This window comes from Bacillus rossius, chromosome 1 (genome assembly GCF_032445375.1).
Source record: "Bacillus rossius redtenbacheri isolate Brsri chromosome 1, Brsri_v3, whole genome shotgun sequence".
NCBI lineage: Eukaryota > Metazoa > Arthropoda > Insecta > Phasmatodea > Bacillidae > Bacillus > Bacillus rossius.
This window is the reverse complement of record NC_086330.1, coordinates 345,968,161-345,992,918: the sequence shown is the minus strand read 5'-3', so window position 1 is coordinate 345,992,918 and position 24,758 is coordinate 345,968,161. Positions and strand designations below refer to the sequence as shown.

Genomic DNA, 24,758 nt, shown 5'->3' with positions numbered 1-24,758 from the left:
AAATTACAGGTGCAGTCATTCTGACCAAAAAAACTAATTGAATGCTTAAAATCAATTATTATTTTACAGAAGAAACTATTTGTAACAGTCACTGTTAATAACAAGGCATTCAATGAAAATCTGTGCAATGCTGGAAATTAAATTATAAAAAAAACGTTAACAAAAACTGTTGAAACCGAGATGGCGTCTTTCAATTACATTTCCTTAGAAATAAAAAACAATTAAAATTATCAGTTGATGCTCTTGATGAAATAAATCAGGAAAATACATTTCCACAAAGCTCATTCCAAATTTTACCCTAAAAAAATACAATTTTCACTATACATCAAACAAACTTTCGCGCTATGCGGCGTGCATGTGACAACAGTTGAATCCGAAACAAGGACAGCGCTAAGGCCCGTTCTACAATGACACGGAAACGGAGACGGTTCACCTAAACGGAGACGGTTCAAGTAAACGGAGACTGATCTCACTGAACAGAGTCTCTACAATGGCACGCAGACGGAGACGGACCCGTACGGATCAGCTCGGCAATGCTGAGCTCTTCCGTTTACGTTGCTCCGTGCATCCAGCATAAGCCGAGTAATTGGCTGCATGTATTTGTACGTTCTAAATACCTTAAAAATTGTTTCAAGTAGATTGCTTTTTTATTATTTACGTATATTTTGCCCGTGCTAAAGTTTCGAAGCATAATTATTTTTAAAATTAAATAATATTTCGTAAGCTTGAAACGCAATCTCATTGGTTAACGTTCATTACGTTTCGGTGCATTGTGGGAGCAGCAGACGCGATAGTGCAATGTTCCTGGAGACCCGTCTTCGCGTTCAGACACAAGGAATCAAGCGACATGTATGTTAATAAGGTACCAGAAAAAAATAATTCTGCTGTTAGCTGCGCTTGACTGAATGAACGTTGACCATAAACACGATAAACAGTTGAACGCATACCACAAATATGAAAGTGTAACTTTGCACTTAAACCGAAGTTTCGTTTTTAAGCATAAAGATTCACCAAGGAAGTTAGTATTTTTTTTTTAAGTTTAGTTCTGTAAGGTTTCCGGTTTAATTTTTGTCGTGCGGCACGACACGACGAAACTAGAAATAGTGTATATTCCTTTGCGGGCCGTCGGGGCGCGTGGTTTGTCGTTGTCGGAGTGACGACGACCTCGCAGCTGATTGGCTGCTGGGCGGGTGTGTCTCAGACCCGCGGCTGATCCTGCTGCTGCAGTACGAGAGCGGGCCCTGCTCTGCGCGCGGCGGTCTGTCCGGCTCCTGCTACCCGCTCGCCAACTGCCTGCGGCTGGGGGGCCGCCCCGGGGGGCTCTGCCCCAACAGCCTCAGCGTCTGCTGCGTCGGTGAGTCTGCTGCGTGCCCTGCCGAGCTCGAGCCACAACGCCGCGACTCCACGTGGACGTCGTGCATCGCTGCAGCACCGCACAGCTAATAGCTATTAGCGCGGGGTCACAGTACCACGACAACATTACGACAACCAACTTGAATATTGCTGTCGGCATAAATGGAATGCGTCCCTAAAATGCTTTAAAAAAAGTGTAGGTCCTGTAGAATTTTTTTTTTATATTTCTATTTGACAGTTATAACATTTAGTCGTCTCTGACACAACCTTAGCTTAAGTTTATTTCAGACAGAAGGAATCAAGCCACAGATATGTTAATAAGGGACAAAAAAAAGTCTGCTTTTATCTGTGCTTGACTGAATGTTGGCCATAAACACGATAGACAGTTGGACCCATACTACAAATATGAAAGTGCACACACACACACACACACACACAGGTAAAACGAAGCTTCGTTTGTAAGCATAATGATTTTCCAAGCAAGTGAATTTTTTTTTTAAGTTTAGTTGCGTAAGGTTTCCGTTTTGCTTTTTGTCGTGCGGCACGACCTTTTCGGGCCATCGGGGCGCGTATTTCGTAGTGTTGACGTCACTGTGACCTTGTATTTCATTGGCTGCTGAGCGAATCGCGCCTGTCGTGTCGTGGCATTGTGATTACAGCGTTAACCAATCTTGCCGGATCATGAAACGTCTATTTAAATTTAACTATATGTATTTTTTCCTTGCCTAACTAAAACTAAGTTTATTTGAAAGGGGTCCAAGTTAGGGAGGTAACTAATTGCGCCTAGTCATGCCGGGAAGGATGGCGTGCATTGTGTGCTAGACATGGTAGCGATTGATGCCTTGGCTAACTACCCTCATTCTTAACTTTAGACTATAACTAGTTAAGTTGGGTCCAGGTAAATCCTGCACAAACACAGGGAAAACCCTGGGCACAGTCATTCTGGGGTGCAAATTTGCATGCAGGCCTCTCCATTTTGCAATTTCTAATATTTTGATACCGCTTGCACTAAAGCTTCCATGCTATATTTTTTCCTTTGATATGGAATAGGACTTATCTTTGGCTACTTGTTGAAGTCAACACTTGTGAACTGGTGTAATCATTATGACAATTTTAGTCAGCCGCGTGAAATAACAATTTATTTCCTCACGGCACTTAAACATTTGGTTGCAACAAGATATAGAAGACAAAAATTAAGCTAAATAGTTCAAAATTATAGTCAATAGATTGAAAAATTCAAGATGGCAGGTATAATCCCCCTTAAATGTAGGAGAGTGCAGGAGACGGGATGGGCTGATGAAGAGTTGGTCAGAGTAGAAAAAAATACAGTCTACCCTGAAATGGGTTGGCCACTTGGACGCGATGTTCGCTTTCTTAATCTATATATACACTATTCAATAGTATTAAAATAGTAGTATTAAAATATTTTATAGAAAGAAAAGAGCGCAGATGAGCGTTGGTCTTCGAGAAATCGTGTCGGAAATTTACCTATGAAATGTGAGATGTAACTCCCTGAGGATCAGGAAAAACTTCCTGAAATGAAAACGGAGTAACGGACTATACAACCATAAACGCTGAGTGAACTGAAAAACGCCGGTAGCGCAGTACCGCGACCAGTTGGCCAAGTTCGGCAGCTGGAATACACCCGAAAATTTCTGAGAGCGAGTCGAATAACAGAATATACTGAGTCCATGGGGGGGGGGGGGGGGGGAGAGATCAAGTCTCTCACTGTGGGGGTCCGCTTGCTGTTGCAAAATTGTGACTACGAAACGCGGTTTAAACGTAAATGTCAAAACAAGGTTATGGAATACTTTCTGTACATTTTAAAGTTTACTGTTTGTTGCATGAATACATATAGCCGCAAACATGGGCAGTGTATAACATACAGAGATGACCTTGTTTCGGTTAAAACCCACGCGCAAAACTCACGCGCGCCTCCCCCCCCCCCCCCCACAACAATCTAATTTCCGCTGGCTGCCCTTATGTCTCCCAGTGAATCCGACAGATTTGCGCCCCTGGTGCCGAATATATATATATATATATATATATATATATATATATATATAATTCCGGATTTAAGACATTTAGCTGTACTTATAGTGGAACCCTAGACGTAATGTGTGGTAACCAGTAACCAAAGTTGCATATCGCGAATTTAATACGCTGAATTTTCAGGAGTGACCTGGGAAAACCCACAGGTGAACGGCAACGTCTTTTACACTTGCATGCCGGCAGGGTGAAGGAAGGACGAGTTCCCTCGGACAAGTTTATCCCAACTATGTCTTGATTTTATACCGAGAACTACAAATGAAGGGATATTATCATTTTACGATGACTGCGCTGAAAGAGTGAGTTTTTACGGTTTTAAAATACATTTTCCCTTTGTTAGTGTAGTTAACGTTTGATACTAATGTATTTTAATATGCTCTGGGTAAAATTAACACTTTTAATTTAATATCTTTGACTAAACGTTGAACTATCATTTGTAAACAAATGCGCACGTCAATGTTTACAATATCTGAAGGCTATAGCAGGTCGAGGCGGTAGTGGATGGTGTCTTGTTCCCCAGCGAGGAGGACCTGCAATGAAAGCTCGTCGGCGCAGACGGCGAACTTCGTGAACCCGGCGCACCCGAGGGAAGACACGGCGCCTTCCACGTGCGTGTTCACGGCGCACGTGCAGAAGAGAAGCACGTGCCAGCTGAGGTGAGCAATGAAAGCTCGTGTCGAGACGTCCTCCCGAGTGTTCGGCTCTCCCGAGTTTCTGTCCGGTGCTCTGGTGGGTTCGTAACACGTGCCATCATGGGAGAACCACCACGCAGTTCCTCAATGTCTGCTGTCCCAGTTTCTCATTCATTGCACTGCTAGCCTGCAAGTTGCCCAAAGCTGTGAGCAGCTAATTAGATTTGGTACCGCCGGGGACACAGGAGACAGGGGTAAACAATTTGACCTTGACCTCTCGTGTAACCGCCACCATGGTGGATGACGTTATTTACAGGGCCGGCGCGTCCATATAGGCGAACTAAGCAACCGCCTAGGGCGCCAAGTAGCTGCAGGCGGCGCAGCACGACACATAACAGCTGATATAATATGTTTAACGATTATTTAAACTAGATGAAAATGGATTTTTGTAACAGTTTGGAATGTTTATATTGATATAAGTAATTATTTAAAGTCCACGGTGACCTGTTTATGATTTGTAATAAGTAAAAAAGTAAAAAAAGAAAAAAAAAAGCCTGCTTACATTTGATTGTTGACAAAATCTTAGGCTTACGTGATGTATTTTCAGGCAAGGAAAATTTTTTTTGGGGTGTCCGGTGACGGGGGGGTATTAAGGTTTTTCGCCTAGGGCGCCAATTTACCTTGCACCAGCCCTGGTTATTTAGTTTGTTGGCGTTGCTGTCACGCAAGATCATGTGCCACACGGAGGGAAGGTGGAACGTATCAGCAGCGAATCAACATAATGCCGTTGACTTGTTGTATGCAAACACTTTTGTGGAGGTCCAACCTGGAGCCAGATATTAACACGAACGATGGATGGTCTAAAAGTTTAATTTGGATCCATACATGATTGCTCACCACCTGAACACTTTAATTCATGTTGTGACAGCCGGAGCGGCTTTAGAGGTTTCCTCGCCAGGCCTTTTCATTTTCCTTGTTTTCTGTAAAAAAAAATTGTACATAAATGGAAAATGATAAATTAAAAAAAATTATTGACTCGTATTTCAATGTGCTGGCGATTTTGATTTTGTATTTTAAAAAAAAATCAAAGATTTCATTGCTCCTTACAATGCAATTTGAACGGAATTGGAGAGAACATAACATGAATATAATTTTACAGGAAATTATAAATATTTCTTAAGATAAATTATTAAAGCCATCATCCAAATTTTAGTTTTTGGTTGGATTAAAAACATTATTTCAAAGAAATTAGTTTTCAAATGTACTGTGTGGTCCCGGTAAGCTCAGCCTTTTCTCCGGGGGCTATTCCAACCCCGAGGCCCTCCGGTAAGGTTCTTTCTCCAAAGTAAAGGATGTCCATAAAAGAATGTCCCAGTTTCAATGGTATATTATAATAGTTTACCTTCAAGTTGATGTAAATAGTCTAAATTAAACTAACCTAGTTTTTCTTACAAATGTTTAATATGTGCACCTTTAGTTATACGGCACACATCCAACCTAAAGTCAAACCCAAAGTCGCCTTTAATACACGTACGGAGTGATGGATCTGTCTCTCAACTCCGGAAAATCATTAAGTAACGGCGGAACGTAGACACGATCTTTTATAAAGACTCGAAGCAAAAAAAAAATAATCGCATGGCGCTATGTCAGGTGAACGTGGGAGGCCAGCGGTCAGAGACTTAAAGACAGTTAAACTTCGAACGAAACGCACGTAGAACTGAAGATTTACAGATTCAAACTTAGCAAATTGCAGAAAACAGAACGCTTTACGCTCAGGAGTCGTCCGTTTTGCGAAGGTGTGGCGTTGCAAGCGATGAAACGACCAAGCGGCACTCGCACCTGCTCTTATCTTAAAACTTTTTTTTGAGTTGCGATTTGATTGTGACCTTGGACCAAAACTCTGCAAATGGGAGGACGTTCTGTCGCGGACGTGCCGTGAAAGGACGACCCCGCAGAACGCGATGGCCGCCGCTCGTCGTGACGCAAGTGACGCAAGTGACGCAAGTGACGCAAGTGACGCAAGTGACGCAAGTGGAGCCGCGCCGTGCGCTGTTGCAGGATAGACCTGGACGAGTTGTTGCTGCCCGGTCGCCCCGGCTCCGGCTGCGAGGACGGCAGCTTCGGCGTGCGGCCCAACCCGGCCGGCCGCCTCGGCTTCACGGCCCTGTGCGGCAACAACACGGGGCAGCACGGTGAGTGCTAGCACTGCCCGCCTCCGGAGCGCACGTCCGGACCTGCCCTTGGGAGCAACCACGGTGCTGCCGTCTGTGGCGGATGCCAACAACCAGATTTTACAGAGCCAAAGGAAAACTTCACAGTTTTAACAAGATGGCCAGTATTTCAATAAAATATTTCAAGTGTTTTTTTTTCCCTGAGCCGTTACAATTATACAGTTTAAAATTTCGGTCTGCTAATCAATTGATGCAATAAGAGTCAACATTGCTGCTCCGAGACAGCGAATTTCAGCGGCGGGTTTTGCCGTCATAACTTTAAAAAAACACGATTTACAAACACGCAATATAAAATTTTCTAAGTTATGCCTGTTCTAAACTGTTGCGTGTTTCTAGGTCATGACGATTTTAAGCTTTGTGGTTCGTCGTCATACGTTTATAATTAACGTGTTTGTAAGTTATGACAGTTGTGTTGTTTCTAAGTTATGATAGTTCTAAGTTATGATGTTTCTAAGTTGCGTTATTCGGCGGTGTGTGTTTCTAAGTTATGTTTTTCTAGGTTATGACAGTTCTAAGTAGTTTCTTTCGGCGTTATGTTTCTAAATTATGATCGTTCTAACTTATGGTAGTTCTAAGTTTTGTGGATTTTAACGCTAATTATAAATTATAACTGTTCTAAGTTGTGTGTTTCTCAGTTATTTGTGTTCCCGTTAATAACGAAGAGTGGTTGGAGCATAGTTTGCGTCTCACAGCGTCCTTAGTCGGTTTTATTACTGTAAAAATGTCGCGTGCGTCGTGGCTGTTCGCGGGGTTGTCTGAAGCCGCGGCTGCAATTGTGGCCGTAGACACACACTAAAGATGAAGAAGAATAGAAAGAAGATGAAGAAGAAGCTGGAGAAGAGACAGAGTGAAGGTCACGGGAATACCGACAGACGGAGAGAGCGTTGGGAAAACCTGTGCGATATTCGCGTCCAGGAAATAATTAAATTTGGATCATAGTTTGGGAATGAACGCAGATGATTTCTATGGAAAATAATTGTAACACAGTTGAATGTAGGAGGTAGCTACGTCTGCATGATTACATGGTAACTGTGTAAAGCATTTTTTTTTTGCCTTTAGCTCACTATTGCGTCATATTGGTTAGAAACCCAACACATTGGCTAGAGTGGAAACAGTTTTAAAAAAGTTTTGTTTTTTAAATGAAAATTACTGTTATTAACGATGGATATTACAATTCATACTTACTAACCATCATCATACATTATCAAGCACTATTTACACAATGTTTTGGGCGTATACAGTATGGCTATGGCAAGGTTAAAAAGTGACTTCAATGACGTCACAGCATGATACCTCTTGACCATTCATAACCCCCATGATCGAATGTTAAACATGACTGTTAAATTGTTTAAGATTTAAAAAAAACGTAAAAACCGTTGACGCCACTCAGTCTACTGTGCTTTTTTTTTTCTCAATAAATTTCAGTGTACATACCAGTGGATACCAGTCTCGGAGCGCAATCCGTCCAGCTGGTGATGTCGACGTCTGGTGCTGCCGCCTACCGGTGGAACATACGAGTTACTCACATCGACTGCAGCAGAGATCCTCAGGCCGTGGGTGAGATGAGAGACGTGCAACAACTCGCCAAGTCACGCGTCACGCGTAACAATAACAACAATCAAGGATACAAGTATGAATATTGCAGGATAATAATGTTCGAGGCTGTCTAACTTCGACGTACGTTCTCATTTATGTTATACACAGGGAAAAAAAAAAATTCTGTACTTTCACAAAATATTCCTTTGGACACCAGTTGTCAAAAATAGTTGGTATACTACAAGAACTATATTGCAACTTTTTACAACACAAAGCTATTGCTATTTTTCATATATTATATACTTTTTTTTTCGAGGTAATACTGAGTATTTCTTATCAAAATTGACGCATACTTTTATATTTAATTCATGCATAATTTTTTTTACCATGGTATCAAATATTCAATAACTGAACCATAATTTTTTTCATGCTAAATTAGATTCCAGTTATAAATTTAAATAATATCAACTGTAAGCGTTGTAGAGTTTTGGTTCATGGTCACAATTAAAGAGTAACTGAAAATGTTTTAGACAAACGCATGCGCGAGTACTGCTTTGTTGTTTCCTCGCTTGCAGCACCACCTACTCAAAATTGCGACTCCCGTGCGTAAAGCATTTTGTGTTCTGCAATTTGCCAAGAATGTATCTCTACATAATTCAAGTTCAACGTGCGTTTCGTTAAAAAAAAAAAATTAATTGTGATCCCCCTCCATGTGGCAAAAACATCCGCCGATGGTCGCGATGACAACGATCTCTTTTTCCGCCGGCCTCCACGTTAACCCGACATAACGCCATGCGATTCATATTTTTTTTCTTTGAAGGTTTTATAAAAGAGCGTGTTTACGTTCCGCCGCTCTCTGATGACTTGTCAGAGCCGAGAGACAGAACTGTGTTGAATAGTACTTTAGGTTTGAGCAGGGGTGCAACAACTAAATTTCCAAAGGGGGGGGGGGGGCAATATACCTTTTTATAAAGAATCATAGATCCCCCCTATTGAAGCGGGGGGTCCGGGGGTCCTCCCCCGGGAAAATTTGTATTTCAAGGTGGAAAATGGTGCTATTTAAGCAGTTTTATTATCTAAAAATTGATTACACAGCACTTTCTTTGCCCCCGTTTGCCCCCAATTCAAGGTTTCAGAAGGGGGGGGGGGGAGTAAAATACCCTTCCCCCCTTGTTGTTGCGCCCCTGGGTTGGAGGTGTGCCGAATAACTAAAGGCGCACACATAGAACATTTGTAAGAAAAAACTAGGTTAGTTTACCTTTAATTAGATGTTTTATTAGTTGTAAATAGTATAAATTAAACACTTGTAATATTTTTAATGAAAAAGCTCTGCTTTGTTCCCTCTTATATTTAATCGTGTAATACCTGGATCCTTGTAAGACTGGGTACTTGCTGGTATTCGAGGACTTGAGGTTCCCTCTAGTATTTATTTACTCGTGGAGTAGCGGGCCCTTGTAAGACTGGGTACTTGCTGGTATTCGAGGACTTGAGGTTCCCTCTAGTATTTATTTACTCGTGGAGTAGCGGGCCCTTGTAAGACTGGGTACTTGCTGGTATTCGAGGACTTGAGGTTCCCTGTAGTATTTACTCGTGGAGTAGCGGGTCCTTGTAAGACTGGGTACTTGCTGGTATTCGAGGACTTGAGGTTCCCTGTAGTATTTACTCGTGGAGTAGCGGGTCCTTGTAAGACTGGGTACTTGCTGGTATTCGAGGACTTGAGGACTCGAGGGTTACCGCAGCCCGCGCGTGCCCGCAGCGCCGCCGGGCTGCCTGCAGTACCACCAGGGCGAGCGGGGCGCCTTCGAGAGCCTGGGGCGCGGCGGGCGGGCGGGCGGCCTCAGCTACGCAACCTGCGTGCGCCGCGCGCCGCGGGCTTGCGGGGTGCGCTACTCCGCGCCGGGCGCCTTCCAGCTGCGCGCGGCCGACCCGGCGCGGCCCTACGGCGACCAGGGCTGCGACCCGCGCACAGGCACGTCCGTCGGCCCCGACAACAATATAAAGAAATATGGACATAGTAACATGGATGCAAAAAGAATGTTTACGAACATTCTTACTTTAGAATGTATTGCAAAATATTACACTTCAGAATGGTTAAGTTATTTTGGTAGCAATGACACAAGCATGGCTCCAAAACGAAATCTTGTGTGGTATTAACTTTGCTGTGCTCGTTATTATTATTATTATTATTATTTTTTGCGATAGAATCAGAGGTTATGTATTTCAGCACTCAAACTTTGCGGTATTGCGTTTTTTTTTTTTTTTAAATATTTGAAACAAAATATAAAGCATTTTTAACATAGTGATTTTGGCTGTTCCGTATTACATGTAATATGGTTAAATGTTCCCAGCGACGAACGACCAAAAAAAAAAAAAAAAAAAAAAAAGTCAAGGTTTGCAACAATTACTTTCGAAATTACTTTCAGGTTGTCAAGTTGTTAGGTTGTTAGCCTCACAGTTCTCGGTTTTCCAAAGGAAAATAATAGCGTTAGTTATAGCACTGAGTTGCCACTCTTTATCTTCCTTGCTTGTGTTGTTGGCTCACAAATTTGCCCGTCAGATATTTAGTGAAGGTTATTACTGGACACCGGAAATATTCGCGGACTCATTTCGCGATACGTCTACCTTCATGCTGCTTCAGTGACTTGGCCACATTTTAATCTGGAGAACTCTTTAGGCAGTGAAGAACCTTTAACAAAAGAAGAATCAAATCACAAACGTTCTTGTTGACATATCACAGCAAATGAGAGAAGGTATTTATCCGAGACTGTGGAGTCTATCCTAGAGGTCATCAAAATCGCGGATTTCCCCGGTCCCTAGTTATGACTTGGCTGTCAAAGTTCAAGCAAGTGCAAGAACGTACTACGAATTTCATTTACGGGTTAGACAGAATCACTTTGCCTACTGTTTGCTTTCTAATTGTTGTGTTTGTGTGTGGGAATGATATTTGTTTTAATTTTTTAGGATTTCGGGGGAGGGGTATATAACCCTCTTTTCCCGACTCCTCCGCGTACGCCACTGAGCAAATGATTTTAATTGTGATACGTCTGCATGGTTTTTTATTCTGTTATTAGATAATTGTAGTAAATAGGCGTGGAAAAAATTTAAGTCGAAACACAATATAGGTACAAGAGCGCTATCGTGTTAATTTTGCAAGAATAGCCCTGCAATAACAGTAATGACAAGAAAATGAAATAACCAACACGAGCATGAGATATACACCGTAGACTAAGTATGGATATAGACCGAGTGCCCAACCTGCGCAGTGGAACATTTTTGAGGCTACCATTGGAGTCTGAAAAGTGTGTCATGCCGGACGCTGCTGGTACGTTGTTGAGGTTATAAAATCTAAATGCTCTTTATAATTCCACATTTGAATACATTAAATTTTTGTTATTTATTTGAAATAATATTTTATAAGTTTTAAAAATTACCCTTTTTTCAGGCTCTGTCACCACAAAACATGTAAATTTAATAAAAAAATTACTTACCTAAGAATATCATTAATTTCGCATACTTTGGCTTGGATTTCACCAATTGTTTTGTCTACACAACTACACTCGTAGTGACTTATGTCTTGGCGATTGGCGCAGTACCCTCAACTCGTTTCGCATCCACATTCAATTGACATTGTTTAGCCTGTCGTTTTCTTATAACGTATTTAGAAGTACATCTGAATGTATAACACTTTCTTATGTTTTCCATTTCAGGGCAAACCAACACAGACGCAACCACCACAACCACAACATCGACAACACCACCGACATCAGAACCAATAACAACAACGCCATCAGCACCGACTACAACACCAACATCAGAACCGACAACAACACCGACATCAGCGCCGGCTACAACACCAACATCTACACCAGCATCTACACCAACATCTACACCAACATCTACACCAGCATCTACACCATCATCTACACCGACAAGAACACCGACAACAACACCGACAACAACACCGACATCTACAACGACATCTACACCGACATCTACACCGACATCTACACCGACATCTACACCGACATCTACACCGACATCAGCGCCGACTACAAAACCAACATCTACACCGACATCTACACCGACATCTACACCGACATCTACACCAACATCAGAACCTACAACAACGCCGACATCGGCACCTACAACAACGCCGACATCGGCACCAGCAGTAACAACAGCAGTTCCTGAGGACAACGAAGGTGGCACGGCGACCAGCGCTGCAACTGCAGGCGGCACAGTCGCGCCGGCGGCTGCGGCCAGCACCGACTCCACAGTCGCTGAGAGCACAGCCGCGCCGAGCAGCACGACTCCAGCAACCACCGACCCGCCAACCACCACAGACTCCGGCGCTTCTACGACGGCAGAGGCCTCAGGTACCGACACGTCTGCTCCTTACATAGACTAATGATGGTGTGGACAGGTTACTGTCTACTGCGCACGGGTCCAGCATTAACTTTACGAGTTGCCATCAGAGCTGTTCAAACGCCAGCGGTTGCAAACAGACACGAGCGTTTCTTTACAATTTGCAGTCCAACAAACGCCCGCTTTTTTTTTTTAAATTATTGAATTTAAAGGTGTAATATTTTTGACGCAATGCATGTAACTAGTTACGAAATTTGAAGCCATCACATGTTTGAAACTAATATGTAGGCCTGCAACGTCATAAGATATTTAATAACCTTAACAACTGCGAATTCTAAGACACTTGTATCTAACAGTTATTCTGCAAGTTTATTGAGAAGAAAAAAAACCATGACTGTAGATAATTTGTGGGTTGTTGGTACCATACAACTCTTCCTACAACACACAGGGCGGTTATAAAAAAAACAGTTTAGAACTTTCTGTATGTGTATGGTGGTCGTGAAGCTTAGTAAATGATACCTTAAAAACCTACTATAAGGAATTGTTTTCTTGTCCTTATAGCTGTTTATTTGTCAGTATAACCAGCGAAATACTGTTTAAAGACGGTAAATTCTAAATCACCATGAGTTGTCAAGTATCATTTCGCCAATGGTTAATTTCAATGCTGCACAAAAAACTAAGCATATTATAATTATAAAATTTCAGTGAATTTGTTTTACACATAATTATTCGAATACACAGGAACTGAAAGGGAAAAGGATATAATATGTACGTCACGCTCCAAAATTTATATTATAAAATTTAACACAGTAAAAAATTTAAGCACATTTTACGAGCAAAATACTTTGTATTCACTTTCTGCTTTACAGAGATAAATTTATGATGTTTCTTCATCATGAACTATTTTGAAATGCATTTCTGTAAAAAGAAAAAAAAAACACTTATTTGGTTGGAATAATAAACATTACATGCACATTAAAAGAGTGTGGCAATGTTCTACAATTTATTGTATTCGAAGTTAATAATTATCTACATACGGATATAGGTATTTTCAATTAATCTGCTGTAACTTTTTACAGTTATTAAGGTTTAAATTAAAAGTACACTTTCCCATAAAAAATATAGTGTAATGATCATAACATAATTGAGGAAGTTTTGAATTTTTATGTCATGCTGATGCACGAGTAGTAATATTGAGTCGGTTCGGAAACAGGCTACGGCAATAGCAGCAAGAGCCGGCCACCTTCGTGTATGGTAGAATCACGGGCGTCATCTTAGATGCGCCACGTTGGATGGTCGGGTAGGAAGTGGCCGCACCCACGCGGGAAGCCTACTATTCACGCCGAGTATTCGACATGCCCGAACATTATCGAATACTTGCCTTCGGGTGTCTTCGGAATTCTTTTTTTTTTTTTTTAGGTGAAAAAACGTCTGTTTTAATGTCAATGCTAACTTCTCCAATGCTAAAAATTAGAAAATCTAGACAATGTGAGTGTTACATATACTGGAAAGTTATGTATGAATGAAAAAATAAATAAAACACCATTTATGTTTGTTCTGAAATAATAAATTTGTAATTATTAAGGTGAGTAATTTTTATAAAAGGGAAGATGATAATAATAATAATAATAATAATAATAATAATAATAATAATAACTGCTTTTTGACAAGGTTTTTCTGACATTGTAATCTAATAATTCACCATTTTAACAAATGATTAGGTTAGGTTTATGCAGTGGCGTAGCGTGGGTGGGGCGGAGGGGGCGGCCCGCCCCGGGCGGCAGCCCGCGGGGGCGGGTCGCCGGTGAAGCGGGTTGAGATCTGATCTATGATTCATTCATTACATGTGTCAGACACACTATAATGTCCCATTATTATCTAAAATTTTGCGCACCAACTATTTTTTAATATTTATTTAAAAGAAAAACTGCGAAATCACTGACAGAGCTCTTTATAACGTTTGTTTGTTTACATACGAACGGCAACACCGCATCACGCCGCGCCGCCCGGCGCGCGCGAGCCGAGTTGAGCGGTACTCCTTATTATGTTAATTACTCATACAAAATCTTTTGTTTCACGCGTCGGCCCGTGTCGATGCCTCTCTTTCGCACTCATTGAATTTAGTACTACGCATTGTACTGTAAAGTTTGACCTTAACACAGGGCAAACCAAACAACTTCCGCAAACCGGGACACAGTAAAACTCCTATATTTCCCCGTACCGCGAGCGCAGGTAAACCCAAAAAAATATTAAAACCCAAACTAATAGCAGGCTTAAAAAATACTAATAAGGTTCGAACAGTGAGAGGAGGCAGCAAGTTAAAAAAACGCAAAATTTATATGACAACATTTAATAAATATATATATCATAAAATCGTTTCATCACAAATCGGCGCATCCGTCATAAAATACATACCCTATTACTACTTATAAAAAATAGCTATATAATAATACTAAAAAAACTTTAACATTCCCCCAAAAAATTATAATTTGATCATATACTTCGGAGCTCCGAAAATTAAATATAATTACCAAAAAGGCATTAAAAATATATAACAATATATTAATACAAATACAAATACAAATATAGATACGCACCGGGCGTATCACCGCTGTAAATACCAATTAACATAGGCGAAATCTAGCAAAAAATTGACACACCTTAACATGCAAATAAATATACCAAAAATTTAGCAAATTACAAATTATGGGTTTACAAGCCCTTCTCAGTTGTCATTTTCTAACGGTCGACGCCTTTTTTCTTCTAGGTCTGGCAGGGATTGGGTGAAACACGCTGAACGTAAAATCCCAGTTTCAGTTTTATTAGTCCGTTAATTTAAATCTCCAAAATCCACAAATTATAGTTTCGCACCAGGGGTCAAAGGGGTCAACGGGGCAGTGGCACGGCTGGCACTTACTTGCTTTTTGACGTCGTGATGTCCGGTCACCAATTACACTCGTTTGCTCACGAGTGTTTTTAATGGCAAACCCTTGCCATTATACGTTACCGTAGCTGCAGGTAATTGTACGGATATGACGAATCCTTCGCCATACCGTCTTGGAGTTTATTTCGGCGCACATAATTCATCCTTGGAAAATCGTCGCGATATTCACACACGCCTCACCAACCACTCGCGTTCATCGTATCAAAGCATTCTAAATTATATAAATGAACCCCGTTCATATTCAAAAAGGAACACTCGTATACAGTTACTTCGATGTGGAACCATCACCATGGCCAACCCGCGTTTTACTTCACGTGCGCGCCCGCCTGGGCCTACCAGGCGACTCCGCTCGCCCGTCTCACCTGACGTCACACAATCAGCTGTTCTGCTCGCGCGCCGTCTAGCGCAGCGATTACCAACATATTCGGTAGTGTCCTCGAACTTTCCAGACCAATTTAATAACTTAAAATCTTAAACTTAAAAATAATAAGACTAAACAAGAATTACAAATTTCTTTTTTAAAACAACATATAACAAACTTAAATCCAAAATAACTCGTATTACCAGGGCATCTGAAAGATTAATAAAATACGTTAACCATTTCTGCCAACATAAACATTATCAAAGGTAGCAGCTGTAGCACACATGCTACAGTACTGATCTTTGTTTGTTTTAGTGCATCGTGAAGTACCGTTACGCAATCACGCTTTACTCGTATGTTTGTTTCGCGAGTGTTTCGGATACGGAACGAAAGTCGTTTTGATTGTCTTTCGATCTTTTAAATACTGTTGAATCTTCTAAAACTAAACATTTAGAACTTTACCCAATCTTTGAACTAGTTTTTGAAAATGAAAAGAGTCAAAGAAAGCGGTGCGGAATTCCTTAAAAAAAAGGCTAAGAAAGAAGCAGATGCGAAGAAGTCTCAAGGTGCATTACTGAAATATTTTAGTTCCAGTTCTGGTTCGAAAGCCACGTTAACGTCTTCGGTGGCATCCTGCAGCAGCGGAAGTGATTCCAGTGTAAGTAGGTATATGATTCCTCCATCTAGAATCATGCATGACCTAGAATTACTCCAGTTATTTATTATTATTATTTATTGTTTACAAAAGTTACAATATTTCTTACATTAGTCTCGCAAAACCTATTCACCTAGGTTTGTCTGCGAGTACGGAGTCACACTCGTTCATTCAATCTTATTTTATAATACACTTAAAATTGCTCTAATAGCTGTTTGAACATTGATTATTGTTTAAAAAGTATGGAGTATATTAACATAAATTACATTGAGTTAAGGTACATCTTTTTAAGTTTACGACTGAATTTTGTCCTGCTACTTGAATTTAAAACTTCAATAGGGGATGTTTTGTAAATCTAGTAGTAGTCTAGGAATATTTTTTTTTTGTTTTTGGATAACTTGATTATTTGTGGTACCTGTCATACAAAGAAAACATAATTTTTCATTTAGCTCAAAAATGGCGCCAACGATTTTTCTCAAATTTCTCGTCATTTTATCTTTTAATAACATCTATAACATGGCTTACTCAGTCAGTTTTTACCAGGAAACTCTAAAAAAGGTAGCTGCCATACAAAATCAATTTTGTTTGTAAATTTTCCTATAAACCCGGCAAACCGCGCCGTCACCAAAACCACTTTTGTTTTGTGATAGATAAAATACTTATTTGAAATTCGAACGTGTCCTCCGGCCAATATTCATGGGAATACATAACTTATTTTACAGGTACAAGAAGAAGACGTACCTGCCGTCGCAGTTGGAAGTAGTTCTGGTCCCACCACAGAGCAGGGTCAAGACGAAGTCGACTCATCAAAAGTACCTCAAGCATCTAGTCATAAGCCTGCAGAAAAAGTGAATGTTGCCAAAGAAGACATAATTGAAATCGTGCCTTCTGCTCCTGCCGAAATCAAAGATGTGAATCTCGACGATGTAGGTTGCTGGCCTTCTCCTATGACCGATGAAGTAAGAACACTTCTAGTACGTCGCGGATCTGACTCAGTACAGCACATCGATTCCAAATTTGCCGATTTTGTTCGCTCAGGGACTTCAACGAAAGGCGGTACCCGAAAACTAACCAAAGAGTGGTTCTACAAACCATTATCTAACGGCGAAAAGATTCTCCGAACATGGATGGTGTACTCGCCTTTGAAGCAATCCTTGCATTGTTTTTCTTGCAAGCTGTTTGGCAATTCCGGCTCTAACTTCGCATCTGAAGAAGGATTCAACAAATGGTGGAAGCTAAATTCAAGAATAGGAGACCATGAAAATAGCCTGGGCCATGAACAGAGCTTCTTGAAATGGAAGGAGTTGGAAGTTCGCCTGAACTGTAAAGCAACCATCGATCAGAAACAACAAGAAGTTTTCGAAAGTGAGGAGAAGAAGTGGAGGGATGTACTGTATAGGTTGCTGAATATTATCCAGTTCTTAGCCAAACAGAATCTGGCCTTCAGAGGACATCGAGAAGACATTCGAGGAGATGATAGTGGCAATCGCGGGAACTTTCTGGAGTTAGTGCACCTCGTAGCTAAATACGACCCTCTTCTAATGGAACACCTGACAAAGATAAAGCTGGGAGCAAGAGTCTCAGTTCCGTATCTATACCCAGAAACCCAGAATGAATTTATAAACTTACTGGGACAGCCAGTTCGATCCACCATCATCCGTCGTATTCAAGAAGCTAAATTTTATTGCGTAATCTTCGACAGTACACCAGACATCTCCCACAATGACCAAATGAGCCAAGTTCTGCGAAACGTACATATCGAAGGAGAAAAAGTCGCCGTGGTAGAATCTTTCATTGACTTCTTCGAACCAAAAGGAAAAAATGCAGAAGATCTCAGAAACGATATAATCGCGAAGATAACATCATACGGACTGTACATACAGAATCTGAGAGGACAGGCTTATGACAATGCTGCCACAATGTCAGGGATCCACAATGGAGTTCAAGCCCGGATTAAAGCACTGAATCCGAAAGCTATATTCGTTGCATGCACAAACCACTCCCTAAACTTGGCTGGGGTACACGCTGCTTCTGAATCAGTGGATTCCGTGACGTTTTTTGGAACTCTGGAGAAGCTGTTTGCCTTCTTTTCCGCATCAACTGTTCGATGGCACGCTTTGGTTGCCGTCACAGGTCAAGCAGTAAAACGAGTCACTGAAACGCGCTGGAGCGCTAGACATGTAGCTGTCAAGATGCTTAAAAATAAGTTTGAGGTAGTTCTTGATGTACTGGAACAATTAACAGATTCATCTCAAACTTCCGAAACAAGATCGGGAGCCAGTCTTCTCCTCACAGCCATGCAGTCATTTAACTTCCTAACTTTTCTTGGCTTTTGGGCTGCAGTGCTACCTGAAGTAGATGACGCACAGATTTACCTGCAGCAACGAGGACTAAGTGTGGATGAGTGTGCTCAGAAACTCTGCGCTTTTAAAACCCTCTTAGTGGAAAGTAGAGACCGTTTCGTGCAAGAAGCAATTGACTTTGCTAAGACTCTCTGCGAAAAACTCGGAATCGAACTCAAAACGAGGAGAATTCGCAGGAAAAAACGCTTGCATGGCGATGAATCTTCTGAAGATGCAGCTTTGTCTCACGAACAGGAAATCCGTCGAGAGATTATCGCATCATTCGACAAGATCATTCAAGAAATGACGACTCGATTCCAGCAAATTCAAGAAATATCGGACAAGTTCGGATTTTTGATGCCAGCGAAACTTTTGGACAGCAAGTTCGAGTGTGATCTTTCCCATGTATTAGAAGACATCGACAAGGACGAGTTTCAGATGGAGCGGAAGCGTCTTCAGCAGTTTGTTGTTGTTGCCTGTTCTGAATCAGAGGAAGATATAAGTGGTAAAGGACCACTGGAGCTCCTCCAGTTCATTCAAAAACTGAATTTCGGAATTTCGGTTCCAAATATAGTCATCTTGATTCGTATATATTTGACTTTGGCGATTAGTGTTGCAAGTTGTGAGAGAAGTTTTTCGAAGTTGAAGCTAATAAAAAATTACCTCAGATCTACTATGAGCTCCGCTAGACTATCAAACTTGGCTATATTGTCGATTGAACAAGAATTGGCTGCTAATATTGATTTTGACAAAATTATTTCTGACTTCGCTGCTCATAAGGCCCGTAGAATCCGCTTGTAAAACCTCTCATCCTATTTTAACTTCAATAAAAGGTACCTCATTGCATGTGAAATTTAATTTTAATTAAGCACCTATAGAATGGGGGCGGCAAAATGGGTCTCCCGCCCCAGGCGCCGAGATGGCACGCTACGCCACTGGGTTTATGTATTACAAATCTGTGATATAGAGAATGAAAATGGTCAGTTGGGTTTGGTTGTGTGGACAGTGGGTTATGACAGGTTAGGTCCATTTGATATTCTTTAAAATTAGGATGATTGGTTAGGATAGGTTAGCTACATGGCTAAACAAAAGAATTCCGGAGTCACCCGAAGGCAGAAGGTATTCGGCAATGTTCGGGCATGTCGAATACTCGGCGTGAATCGCAGGCGTCCCGCGCCCACGCCACAACATGCCAGCTCCTGACAGTTCTAGCAGGTCCAGACGCCGCCCCCGGCGGCAGGGAGCGCAGGCAGCAGTCGCCCGGAGAGTCGCACGACTTCCTGTTCGTGCCCGACGGCCGCGTGGAGGGGAGCGCCGACCGCGTCAGCAAGATGTGCGGCGACTTCCTGGCCAACCACGTCGTCACGAGTGAGTGACGTTCCCTTCGCCCTCCGCGTGAATCTCAGCGGGCCACAACACCCACAAACACTAACACAGTGAAAGGTTTTTAAAACGATATATTTGGGAACAGGCCATTCCGGATTATCTAATTTTTTTTTTGCATTATACTTATAAAGAGGAATATCAACCGTGAAGCGTAACCCACCAGGAAACCAAAAACTCAACTGTACTGAAATGACGCGAGTGCTCTGTTAGAAATTACAGTAAATTTCCGGACTTTTCAATGAAGAAATCATCCTAAATAAATCGAGAGTTCTTTGTTATTTCAGACAGTTGAATCTTAGTCAAAACTGCGCCGTATTTCTTATGTAGAGTTCTTTTTTTTTTTTTTCCAGTACAAACAGCATAATAAACACGTGTTCAAATCTCGTTTGGACTACTGCAGTAGTATTAGCAAGTTTCGAATATTTATATGAATACCGAGATTATTTTTTGTAGATTCATGATGACAATAAGTTACTTGGTCCCCGTAAATTTACGAAGATACCTCGATAATTTGTTTTATTAGCATTCTTCGTTAATTTCAGGTAAAAAAATTTAAGAGTATGTAGGGAGAAGCAAATTTAACCGAGGGAATAAAACCCTACTGAATGAAGATAAACTGAAAAATTTAGTTTAATTAGTACTTAAGAACTAGCGCGAAAGGGTATATTCTTGCATAAAGCCAGAGTTATGAAGGCCTTGATGTAAATCAGGTAGATAGTTGAAACTGGAATATTGAGGAATGTATGGATAATTTAATAAATGTACATCTACAACTCTAGCATACCCAGTAGGGTTCAAATCAGGGTGGCGATAAGAACAAGCATGTTAATATTTGGAATCATCTGTACTGAAATGAAAAATGAAGGTAACAATAAACCCTGAGCGAACTAAAAGGCGCTGGCAGTTAAGTAATGCGACATGGCGGCTAAGCACAAAGGCCGAAATCAACCAGAAAAAAAAATCTGAACGCAAGCGACTTGCTCGGTACCGAATTAAATAATATGCCAAACCAATACTTGCGGGATCAAAGACATTTAAATGTAACTAATAATCACATCCGGTGGGTGAGGGGGTTGGGGGGAGGGGTCGATGACAGTCAGGGCCCGTTTGTTGAGAGCACAGATAAGCATCCGGTCTGCTATTGAGACAGTGTGTTTTCCCAGCACATCCGGCGGATTTACTGGCTCACTGGGCATCCAGTCTGAGCGCAGTCTTTCTTTCAGGTACCCCCCTTCCTCTTCCGGTTTGTTGGGTTGTACTTCCTGCAACTTCCGTTGCCATCCGTCTCCCCCACGGAGAGGGTGGCGCAGTGGTAAGATAACAGGATTGCAACAATGAAACCCGTGTTCGTATCACGCCCCGGCCATCTTGATTTAGGTTGGGTTGGTTCCTTGCTCTAGGGCCGAGTCTATGATCTCGTTGGCGAGACGTCAAATCCGAGTAAAATAAATAAAAAAAACGGTAAAACAATCCCCACATTGCACATGATTATTGTTATATAAGTAAGCGGTCTTTTTTTTCTTTTAATTAAGTGCATACTATAATTTTTCTCAGATTGTGTGATCATGTTTAGTTGTCCTGAGACACCTCGGAGGGCCAAGGTATTGTGAAGGTCTCTCGCTGGCGAAGCAGGATCGGCATTCAGGGACGTTGATGGTCGAGTACGGTCACTCTTTTCGATTACTCACTCTTTTTTATATATATATATATATATATATATATATATATATATATATATATATATATATATATATATATATATATATATATATATATATATATATATATATATAAATCCAGTGTCCTGATGTTTGTTTCCAGTCACTAAGTTAACCGATTTCGATGAAAATTGGCATTTATGTGTAATTTTTTCCAACTTGAGAGATAGGATAGTTTTTATTTCGATTAATGGTCTTAATAATTTATAATTAATAATAAACTGATTATCAATGTTGATTAGTGTTATTAATCGTAAGTTTCATAAGTCTCAAACAGATGGCGCCTTAAATCAGTTTTTTACAGACAACTGTTTTACTGTCTGACAACGCTACGTTTCAATTCAAATTTTATTTTACTCCATGTTGTGCACATTTTCGTTGATCAATGTACTACGTAACCTCGCTTTTTTTGTATTATTTTTGATTTTATTCTCACGTGTTTACAATTATTGATATCTATCTTCAGCTGTCAATCTACAGATATAATAATAAAACAAATAATATTAGTTAGAGAATCAGAGTTTATCAAATTTGTAAGTATTAATTAATTCTACCTTTCCTGCAAATTTTATAATCTAAGTTTATAAAAATTACAAAAATATCTATGTATTAGGTGCTTGCTTTTTATTTTCTCATAATAAATAGAATTGAAAACGTTATGTTAATCTGTGTTAAATTTTGTATTTTAAATCCTTTCTAAATCACTCAGCTTATCCGAGTTCTCGACAGATATGAATTGATATAAAATTTCATACAACAGAGTCTTTAATGTCAAATTATTCTGTAGGAAAACCATAAAATGCAGTATGTGTCATGTAGTGAATAAACGAAACTTTCAAATATAATAATTCCATGAAAAAAAATGTATATAACAGATTATAAAAATATAAATAGTGTTATTTTTTAAAGTATTTATGTGAGAATATTTTAAGCTTCAGACAGTGACTGATAACAACTTGTTAAATATGCATGCAAACAAAGACGACTTGTACTCGACAGTAAGCTGCAGTTAATGACAGTGACATACTGTGAGATTCTTCAAGCGGGTCTTAGGGAGAGATGTCGCTGTCCATACCACTGCCGCCGGTCTGCCGTCACTGGTCTAGAACAACTAGACAAGATTTTATGGTTTTATTTTCAGGAAAATTTATATTTTAAAACAGGACATTTCGGTGATACTGTTTCGTTATGAAGTCTGTTCATTACAAAAATATAGCACATTATTAAACAAACTAGCTGCCCGACCCGGCTTCGTACGGCTATACTAATGGAAAAAAAATTAAGCCACATCTCCCATTTACAATGCTGTATAATGTACCGGAGAGAAAATGAATAGCACCGATGGTTTCCCGACTCGTGCACGCAACGTACAACTGATGTACCCGTACTTCGCTACAGCAGTCTACAGGCGGATCACTCTTGCGCAGCTCATTATACATGCCCCTCCTTGTGGGTACGCCACTGCCGCGCGATGCCCGTTGCCATGGAGACAAATTAAACACAGAGAGAGGAAAAAAAAACAATAGTTTAGGTTTGCGATTTAAAGTGATAAAAAGTATTTAAATACTAATTGAACTCTTATGAGGGTACTGATTGCTTCGTTGTTAATATCACAGGGGTGTTTTTTACTTGTATGGGAAAATTAAGAATGATAAGGCATCTAGTGCGCGGCAACGATGTTAATAGGCAATAGCGCCTGCGGCATTAACACACACTTCGTACGTGTACTGCATGTTGTATCTAACCCCCTCAAACGTATTTGATTCTAAATTGGACTTTTAGTAAGGACCCCCAATGTTATTGATAATATAATATAGCATATAGCCTTCCTCGATAAATGCACTATCCAACACTGAAAGAATTTTTCAAATCGGACCAGTGGTTCCTGATATTAGCGCGTTCAAACAAACAAACAAACTCTTCAGCTTTATAATATTAGTATAGAAGTATAGATATGATACTTAAATGTTCCATAGTACTAATTTCTCCAAAAGTGTGTCATTTTGACTGGATATAAAATTTAAAAAATAATGATTTGTATCACATGCGGCAGCCTTCCTGTAGAGTTCAGCACTGGCACGCAATCGATTATGCGTAAACGAAATAACGTCGACATTCGACAGTTGCCATGCAGAAATCACAGGGCAGTGTTCACAAGCGGCACAAGAATACCAAATAATGATCCCAAGTATAGAACTTTGGTCGTGCTTCGTGGAAGCGTGATAGACACTACGAATACGCTATATCTGAATATATGAAGGCATAGGCGTGCGCACGGTAGGTGCCACAGGTGCCTTGGCACCACCATTAGGGTTAACGTTATTTTGATTTTTACAAACAGAAATAATACATACTTACAAAAATCCGTATTATTTCCAAAAAAAAATATGTTTTCCAATCGTGTCGAGTTACAGATATGTGCTCATAACACTATCAGTATATCAATTATCAATCGAACCAACTATACACACGGAAACAAGCCAGGTGCAATTACTTGTGTTGTACACGCGGGCCGCGGCTACGAAACTTCTGAAATGTAAATACTTCTCTCCTAGTTCTCCTCGAATTACATAGAATGCGCGCTCGGTGGCCACTGTTCACTCCACTCGGCAGGCGCACGGAATAATAGCCGCCGTCCGTTAGGCCCTAACGGACGGGAAGGCTGAAGTTTAATGAATGTCAGTTTATAAAAACTTTAAACACAAATAGAGAATGTGCTCACATCATACTGCTTCTGGAAATGCATATGTTCAGTATGTCTTTATAGAGTCCGTTTTATTTTTTTTTCCAGGTAGAGTTCCTGGACCATTCTTTGTCTGGTTCCATGCAGACGATTCAGCAGTTGGCAAAGAATCTGGGTTCATGATAACCTATGAGCAGATGAGCGATTGTTGATCCTTGTGGAATGAAGTAAAAATTTATTTTAATTTATTTTTTTAGACTATGTGCAATTAATGTTATAAATTATTGTGTGAATTTATGAACATAAGTATTCTATTTTTTTAATGACAAAATAGAATAAACCTCCTTAGTAAACCTTCAAGCCTGTTTTTTTAAATAATTATTCAATATTTAGATGCAGTCTTTTAGATTTGAGCTATATCAGATACAAAAAATTATGACACAATTTATGATGAAGTCGATAATACAGCGAAGAAATTTCTTTCAGATACTTGCCAAAATATG

General features: G+C 40.4%; 1 protein-coding gene across 1 annotated transcript; it reads left to right on the top strand.

Moving 5' to 3' along the window:
* Nucleotides 1-3,903: 3,903 nt before the first annotated feature.
* LOC134528275 (mucin-5AC-like) lies at nucleotides 3,904-24,609 on the top strand. The gene is made up of 7 exons (XM_063361761.1): nucleotides 3,904-4,058; nucleotides 6,093-6,226; nucleotides 7,691-7,822; nucleotides 9,558-9,770; nucleotides 11,509-12,177; nucleotides 19,675-19,836; nucleotides 24,364-24,609. The coding sequence occupies exons 1-7, from the start codon at nucleotides 3,904-3,906 to the stop codon at nucleotides 24,465-24,467; spliced, it is 1,569 nt and encodes a 522-aa protein (XP_063217831.1). The 3' UTR covers nucleotides 24,468-24,609.
* Nucleotides 24,610-24,758: the final 149 nt, after the last annotated feature.